The sequence below is a fragment of the Procambarus clarkii genome, chromosome 25 (genome assembly GCF_040958095.1).
Source record: "Procambarus clarkii isolate CNS0578487 chromosome 25, FALCON_Pclarkii_2.0, whole genome shotgun sequence".
Classification (NCBI taxonomy): domain Eukaryota; kingdom Metazoa; phylum Arthropoda; class Malacostraca; order Decapoda; family Cambaridae; genus Procambarus; species Procambarus clarkii.
Window position 1 is genome coordinate 29,953,629 of NC_091174.1, and position 8,914 is coordinate 29,962,542.

At 46.3% G+C, this 8,914-nt stretch overlaps 1 protein-coding gene across 1 annotated transcript in view; it reads left to right on the forward strand.

Moving 5' to 3' along the window:
• The first annotated feature begins 3,579 nt into the window (after positions 1-3,579).
• LOC123756316 (dynein beta chain, ciliary) overlaps positions 3,580-8,914 on the forward strand; it is a 98,021-nt gene continuing 92,686 nt past the window's right edge. The window contains exons 1-2 of the mRNA XM_069331019.1: positions 3,580-3,686; positions 8,796-8,914. The exon at positions 8,796-8,914 is cut by the window's right edge and continues 117 nt beyond it. Coding sequence (XP_069187120.1) covers positions 3,597-3,686; positions 8,796-8,914 — 209 coding nt within the window. The 5' untranslated portion in view covers positions 3,580-3,596. The remainder of the gene's footprint in view (positions 3,687-8,795) is intronic.

Here is an 8,914-nt window from a genome sequence, read left to right on the forward strand (position 1 = left end):
CAGGTAGTGGAGGACTAAAAGTGCTGAATGAGCCAGGTAGGTGAGAATTAGTATTGTTGAGTGAGTCGGGTAATGGAGGATTAGTAACCAAAACTACTAATCCTAATACTAATCAAAACAGGTAGTGGAGGATTAATAGTGATGGGAGAGTCAAGCAGTGGATGATTACTATTGCTGGGAAAGTCAGATAGCGGAGATTCAGTAGTGCTGGGTGAGTCAGGTATGCGGAGGATTAATGCCGCTGGGTGAGTCGGGAAGCGGAGGATTAGTAGTGCTGGATTAATAAGTTCGCTGAGGATGTGTAGTGTTGGGAGAGTCGGGTAGCAGAGGATTACTAGTGCTGTGTGAATCAGGTAACGGTGGACTAGTAGCGCTGGGTGGGACAGGTAGTGGAGGATTAATAGTGTTGGGTGAGTCAGTTAGTGGAATATTAGTAGTGTTGGGGGAGTTGGGTAGTGGAAGATTAGTAGTACTGGATGAGTTAGGTAGTGGAGGATTAATACCGATGGGTGAATCAGAAAGTGGAGGATTTGTAGTGATTGGTGAGTCAGGTAGTGGAGGAATAGTAGTTGTGGGTGAGTCATGTAGTGTGAGTCTAGTAATGGTGGATGAGTCAGGTAGTGGATAATTAGTTGTGCCTGGTTATCATGAGGTTATCTTGAGATGATTTCGGGGCTTAGCGTTCTTGCGGCCCGGTCCTCGACCAGGCCTCCTTTTTGTTACTCACACCCCCAGGAAGCAGCATGTTGCATCTGTCTAACTCCCAGGTACCTATTTTACTGCTGGGTAACAGGGGCATCAGGTTGAATGAAACATTTTGCCCATTTGTCTCCGCCTCCACCGGGGATCGAACCCGGAACCTCATGACTACGAATCCGAAGCGCTGTCCACCCAGCTGTCGGGGAGTTCCACCTGCGCTGCCGTTGAGTGAGGACGTGTCGCTTGTCCGCTCGGCAGTTTGTGGCCGTTGCCGTTTTCGCCGGCAGGGGGTGTGGGGGTGTTTACCCTCCCTGCTGTTCCTGGTGGTGGAGACGTGGCGTGTTTTGCGATGGGCGGCCCTATTCCCGCTGTCGTGCAGTTAAACTCCATCGGATTGGAGTTTACTGGCCGTGCTGGTTACCCCCTGGTGGACGTGGTGTTGAGTGACATGCTTCGTGTCCCGGTTGGGGACGTATATGGCATTGAGCTGGTAACTGCTCACCGTGTTGTTATCAAGTTTGTGGGTGAGGCGGTGTACCGTGCTTTCTTACGGAGGTACGAGGGACGTACCTTGCAGTTACAGGACGGCACCGGGTCTGTGACCATTTCAGACCGTAGTGGTGCTGTGACGTATGTCAGTGTCCATGGCGCCCCCACGGAGTTCCTGAGACTCTCCTCCGGCGATTCTTCCAGAGGTACGGCTCTGTCGTCAGTGTGCGGATGAACTCCCTGTCGTCTGGCACGTATTCGGGTGTGAAGACCAACATTCGGACCCTCGGGATGCGACTGAGGTCGGACATACCGTGCTCTGTCCGGCTGTTGGGGTACTACGTGCGTGTGTTTTATGTCCGGCAACCCCATACTTGCTTCCGGTGTGGCTTGTTGGGGCATCAGGCTGCCGGGTGTACTGCTGATCCGGTTCGTCCTGTGAACTTGTTCCGTGAGGAGGATTTCCCACCGCTCCCTCTGGAGGAGGACTCCGGGGGGGAGGAGGTGAGCGTCCCGTTCGCTGCTGCAGCTTCCCCGGAGGCGCCTGCCGTTCCTCCGGTTGTTGCCGTCCCTCCTCCGGTTCTTGAGATGCCGTCGGTTGGTCTGCCTGATCCTGTCGCTGTCCCAGCTGCTCCCGTGGGCCTTCCTGGAGCTCCCTGTGTGACGTCGCTGTCTTCTCCCTCGTCTTCTGATGCTGCGCCTGGCCCTGTGTCCGTGACTCGGGTCCCGGATGTGCTTGGTGCTGGGGTGGCTGCGGAGCCTCCTGCTGTGTGTGGCCCGGTTCCCCCTGTGGTTGAGGCTGCTGCCGTCCTGACGTCGGTTCCTTCGGCTCGTGGTACCCGTGTTTCTGGGTCACTTACCGGCTCTGACGACATCCGGCTGGTGCCCAAACGTTCCCGGCGTTAGTCTTCTTCCTGGGCCGACGCTGGTGACTTCAGTGACTGTGGGGCTTCGGATGTTGACAGTGTGGCTACGGATGCGTCGATGTCTCCGCGGTTCGTGGTGGCGGCGGTCCATGTGCCTGCCGGTGCTGGTGCCTGTGTCTCGGACGTGCCTTCGGTTCTTTTTCCGCCGGGGGACTCTCCACAGTGGGGGGGTGGTGGCTTCCGCTGCCAGGGATGGTGTGGACTCTGGTGCTGGGCGTGGCCTGGTGGTGACGTTACGGAAGGATGCGCGCCGTCCGGGTTCCCTGCTGTCGTCTGGTGGTGTGCCCGGGGCCGCGAGTACCCCTGTGGTGCGGGTGCGCGTTGAGGCCCTAGGGGACGTGTTGCCGGCGTCTGTGATGCCACCGGGTCACTGGTCGAAGATTGCCGAGTTACCGCTGTCTGACGGACCGAAGTGCTTTCGTGGGGGGCAAGTTCCCTTCCTGTGGGGGCGAGTGGCGACTTCTCGCCTCATGAGTTCTACCATCTGGGTCCCCAGTTTGCGGGCGTTTGTTGCCCCGGTTCCGGATGTTATGGCGTCCCCGGTGGATGGACGAGACCCTTGGCAATGGGTGCTCTGGGAGGCGTTCAATGTAAGATTCCCGCTGGCCAAGTTCCCGGGCAAGTATGTGCTCTGATTTCTTGTGTATTTGCTCTGACATGCTGTGTGCCCTTAGTAGTAGTGCTGGATGAGTCAGGTAGTGGAGGATTAATAGTGATGGGAGAGTCAGGTGGCGGAAGATTAGTAGTGTTGTGTGAGTCAGGTAATGGATAATTAGTAGTGCTGGGTGAGTCAATTAGTGGAGGATTAGTCGTGCTTGGTGATTTAGGTAGTGGAGGATTAGTAGTGTTGGTTGAGTCAGGTAGTGTAGGATTAGAAGTGCTGGTGATTCAGATATCGGAGGATTTGTAGTGCTGGGTGAGTCAGATAGTGCAGGATTAGTAGTTTTTTGTGAGTCAGGTAAGGGAGGATTAATAGTGTTGAGTGAGTTAGGAAGTGAAGGAGAAGTAGTGTTGAGTGAGTCAGGTGGCGGAGGATTAATAGTGCTGAGCGAGTCATGTTGCGGAATAATAATGGCGCTGGGTGAGTTAGGTGGCGGAGGAATTGTAGTGTTGGGTGAGTCAGACAGCTGAAGATTAGTAATGGTGTGAATGTAAATATGATAAAAGCATGATAAAGGATTCATTGCATTTTTCTGAGAACATCATGACGGAGGGGCAAGGAGCCTAGCTTGACCCTACATGCACATCTTGGTGAGTTCACCTTGGTGAGTACACATCACACACACACACACACATTCAGCCCCCCCCCCCCGAAAAAAACATTTAATTTTGTGTAAACATAAACACAAAAAAATTAATTTTGGGAAAAAAGTTGACATGACTCAGAAAAGGGTGTTAAAACCAATATAGGTTTTTCAAACCAAAATAAACAAATGTGAGTGAGCTTGTGTCGTCTGACAGGTGGTGGAGCTGCTGGGAAGCATGTTGCAGCGTCCAATTATCCAGGCCGAGTACGTCAACTGCCTCCCACACCTCCAGCAGCTTCTAAAAGCAGAGATAGAGGCTTCCAAGGTGAGAGAGAGAGAGAGAGAGAGAGAGAGAGAGAGAGAGAGAGAGAGAGAGAGAGAGAGAGAGAGAGAGTGGCTCTGTGTGTATGTGTGAGTGAGTGAGTGAGTGAGTGAGTGAGTGAGTGAGTGAGTGAGTGAGTGAGTGAGTGAGTGAGTGAGTGAGTGAGTGAGTGAGTGAGTGAGTGAATGAGTGAGTGAGTGAGTGAGTGGGTGAGTGAGTGGGTGAGGGAGGGAGTGAGTGAGTGAATGAGTGAGTGAGTGTGTGTTGCCGGGGAAAAAGAGGAACAGAGCCTTATCGAGAGGTACGTGTGACACTCCGCCACTGCTCTCTAACGTATCCTTATCTCATACCCTGCACTCACAATGAAGTCAGCGAGGGCATGTGCACCAACAACGACGCAGATCCCTCCTCCAAACCCTACCTCCTCCGCAAGGGGTACCGCTAACGCAAGGGGTACCGCTAACGCAAGGGGTACCCCACACGTCGTACTGACCAACAAGGACTGATTTATTCCACTGCAGTGTGACTCCAGGCAAGAACGTGGGCTCGGACCACATCCCAGAAGTCATTACTCTTCAGCTCCTTTTAAATTTGTGGTCCCGCCCAGGCCCAGGCTGGGAACAATAGGAGCCCAGGCATACCAAACCTTCCTTGCGGAGGACCCAATTATCGAACTGGACACCCTCCTCATCCGCTCAATCGACCAAGCCGTTACCTCCATCCAAATCCGGACCCGGCAAGCTACAGATTTCCACATGCGAAATGTCCAGTACCTGTACTCACTACCAATATAAACCCACGCATGAGGTCATAAGTAAACTGCAAGAGTACCAACAAGCCTGCCTCATCCAACAATAATCGGGCCATCCACCTGTTCTAATCCGGCAAACTCTCAGAAGAGAAGCCGTTGACCTAACGCTGGCCCATAGGAACCACATCTGGGGCAACCTAGAGATTCAAGCCAACCAATAAATATAAAAGGTACCCTGGAACGTTCTGCCGGAAGATCAAGCAACTTATTGGGTCGTCTAGGCCGCACCTCAAACATCTCGCCCACACATTCATAGATGAGTACGACGAAGAACAACACGTCAAAATCGAAGACCCATAAGAGCAGGCTGGCCTGATGGGTATTGTATGGAAAGAGACGCTCTCGGTGAACAACAGAGCCTTCAACAGCGTTCACTTCAACCGAGTCAACAAATGGACGGCAGAGAATGCTGACTTCCTCCTCAGTAACTCTGTGATCGACCCCGCAAACCTTCAAAACGTGCACCCGCTAACAAGACCTATAACAATGGTCGAGATGAGAGGGGTAATCAAACAATCCGTCCTCCTACTAACTTCGTCACTTTTCGCTCGTATGCGCACTAAGTCTAAAAGTCGCTGTACTAGAAAATGAAACCGACTCGCGAAATTGAAGTGTTGTCCCGTTTTCTGTTTTGGGTCCTTATCTACCAGAGGTGCCCAAAACTTCCTGCTTTGCTGCATCAAAAGTACCCGGAACAAGGCTCCTGGCCCCTAGGGGATAAAAGCTAAAAAGATCCAACTTCTTCCAGGTAACCTCCTTCACTCCAAACTAAATATATACACTGCAATGTCGGCATCGGACCGTATTCCTGTCTCCGGCCAAGATGATATTCATCCCCAGCCAAACAAAACGCCCACCAACCACGCAACTACCGCCCGATGTCCCTCGTTGATACATTTTCAAAAAAGTCTCGAAAAATAATATCCAACAGTAACAACTACTACATGGCGTATAACAAACTCTTCATTGAAAAGCAGTTCGGCTTTAGATCTCACCTCTCAACCCAACATGAAATCAATATAATATATGACGCTGCCTCTACAATCCACCAACAAAAACAGGACTCTACTCTGAATTGTCAGGAACTTTCTGAAAAACAGACGAATCACCCCCTGCTTCAACGGACTGACGGGGTCATCTTTTACGCCTACGGCTGGAGTGCCACAAGGATGGTGCCTGTTATCTTTGTAAATGACCCAAGCTGGAGAATAGACACCATAATCCAATTTGCGGATGACGTCACCCAGATAATAACCTCCAACACAAGCAGCCAAGCAACCAAACACGCAACAATCACCAAGAACACAAACATCGAACTCGCCTGGACTGCTAATTGGGAAAGGAAATGTAGGATCACCACAAAGCCGGATAAGATCCAAATAAGTACAATAGGTTGTATGACATGCACAATAAAAATCAAATGCGGAGTGCGTATCAGGGGTTACCATCGCCTTTCCATAACCATTTCCAACGCCAACACAGTGTTAGCGTACAACTTCAATGGACTTCTCAACTCTACCCAGTACATCTCTTCATAAGACAGCGACAAGCAAAGGTTCCTTGGAGAAGGTTTTCCTCTTCCAACAAGCCCCATCCCACGTCAAGCTTCACTTGTACAGGATGATCATAAGACTCAGCCTCGAGTACCGTTATACCTCCCTGAACCTCACTACCAAAACCAAACCAAACTTAAGATACAGCGAGTTCAAAACAAGGCAGAGAGAGAGAGAGAGAGAGAGAGAGAGAGAGAGAGAGAGAGAGAGAGAGAGAGAGAGAGAGAGAGAGAGAGAGAGAGAGAGAGAGAGAGAGAGGAGAGAGAGAGAGAGAGAGAGAGAGAGAGAGAGAGAGAGAGAGAGAGAGAGAGAGAGAGAGAGAGAGAGAGAGAGAGAGAGACTGACCAATTATAATTTACATCAGAAAATTATTAGAAAATTATTAGAATTATTCTAATAATTATTAGAAAATTATTAGAATTATTTTATAATAATTATTAGAAATTATTAGAATTATTTTATAATAATTATTAGAAAATTATTAGAATTATTTTATAATAATTATTAGAAAATTATTAGAATTATTTTATAATAATTATTAAAATTATTTTATAATAATTATTAGAAAATTATTAGAATTATTTTATAATAATTATTAGAAAATTATTAGAATTATTTTATAATAATTATTAGAAAATTATTAGAATTACTAGTTCCAAATCTACACACATATTACACCTAATTTTTTCTTTAATAAGTAGAGGTTCTGTAAAGATGATGAACACAATTCTATAAACATTAGTTTCACTCGACATTTAAACGTTCTCTCTCTAAAAATAAAAGGCATAAGTCGCCTATGTTTCTCTCGATATTCAAATATTATCTTGATTAATGCTTCTAAAGGATACTTGATGAACCGGGATATAATTTGTTAGACAAAGAGTAGCTGGACCAGGTTGATCAGATCACGAACCGACGGGTCCTGGCCATATATCTGGTCACAGGGACATTGATCTTCGTTACCACCTTAAAGACATTTCAAGATATGAGTTAAACAAGCCACCCATCACCAGCGTTCTCGGCCATAACCACAAAATTAGCCACATAATATGTGCTGAATCAGAAACATAGCCATCGTTTTCTACTAGAACATCAGCATTATCCTGGACTATTTCGTCACCAGTGATCTCAACCATGTGCTCTATTATCATATATATATATATATATATATATATATATATATATATATATATATTATATATATATATATGTCGTACCTAGTAGCCAGAACGCACTTCTCAGCCTACTATGCAAGGCCAAATTTGCCTAATAAGCCAAGTTTTCATGAATTAATTGTTTTTCGACAACCTAACCTACCTAACCTAACCTAACCTAACTTTTTCGGCTACCTAACCTAACCTAACGTTTAAAGATAGGTTAGGTTAGGTTAGGTAGGGTTGGTTAGGTTCGGTCATATATCTACGTTAATTTTAACTTCAATAAAAAAATTGACCTCATGCGTAATGAAATGGGTAGCTTTATCATTTCATAAGAAAAAAATTAAAGAAAATATATTAATTCAGTAAAACTTGGCTTATTAGGCAAATCGGGCCTTGCATAGTAGGCAGAAAAGTGCGTTCTGGCTACTAGGTACGACATATATATATATATATTATATATATATATATATATTATATATAATATATATATATAGGCAAAGAGCAGTGAGTGACTAGGCAAAGCAGCCTACCTACCCGGTTACTAGGTCTTGCTCCAACTGTGATTGCAGAATGTAACGGTTGAAAACTGCAATCGAAATTGGATGAGAAACCTCTGCTTCATGGACGGGCATCAGGAGAATTATTGTCAAATCCAAATGGATTTGGAGAGGTAAGATAAAATATTTTGAGACAATTTGTGAACAGAACAAAAAATACTCGGACTAGTGTACACTCACACATTGTCTACCTAATAATGCGTATCTGAGGTCTGCAAGGGGAGGGTTTTGTACCTTTCTCAGGATAAGTTATAAACTCTCTTAGCCTACCAGCCACAAGGATAGCCACCATACACAGACGTTTTGTCGAAGAAATGTTCAAGCATGAGTAGCATTTCCGTTAGCGTAATCTGTCAGAATCGGGGGCTTCATAAGCAAGGTTCGTGATCTAACACAGTTTTTGTAAGCACTCATTGTCCTAATACGTTTGTTAGGATGGAAACATTTACACTCCATAACTCCACAGGGCTTTGCTGAAGCTGACGGCCATACCTCACGAATGCGTCGTGGCAGGAGGGTCCATGGACTAAAAATTGTAGCTTGTTTCAGTAAAGCTGTACATACCCAATGTATTTATGTTGTCATTTCTGTCCATCTGAAAATAATGTTCATGAAACAATAAATACTCTAAAAACACCCATTGCTGGTGTGCGTAATATACATACCTCATTAATTGTGTGCTTAACATATCAACTTTCTGATGGACAGTCATAAACTGGAGAGCTTTCTACTCACAGCAAGTAGCTACTGGATGAAGTATCCTAACGTAAATAATAGAGACCATCTTCAGATGAACTTCTGTAACATAAAAGCTCTTAGCATCCAGTGCCATTTTGAACACTTGCACAGTTCCTAAATTACAAAAATATGGCCTTGTCTACAAAGTACGTAAATTTGAAAATTTTTGGAAGAAATCATTTTTTTTATTCAGAAAATTTTCTAATTTAAAGTAATCAGAAAAGGTTTCTTTATTGATTATGTCTAACAAACCAGGTAAGAAAATCTTTCAAATTTCTTTTGGGTAAATACAGGAGCTGTTGGAACGATGGCAGAGCGGCCAGGCTCCGGAAGTAGCACAAGACGAAGAGGCCTACCTGGAGGGAACCACTGAGGAGGAGGAGGAAACAGTGATGAAGAACACAGCCGGGCT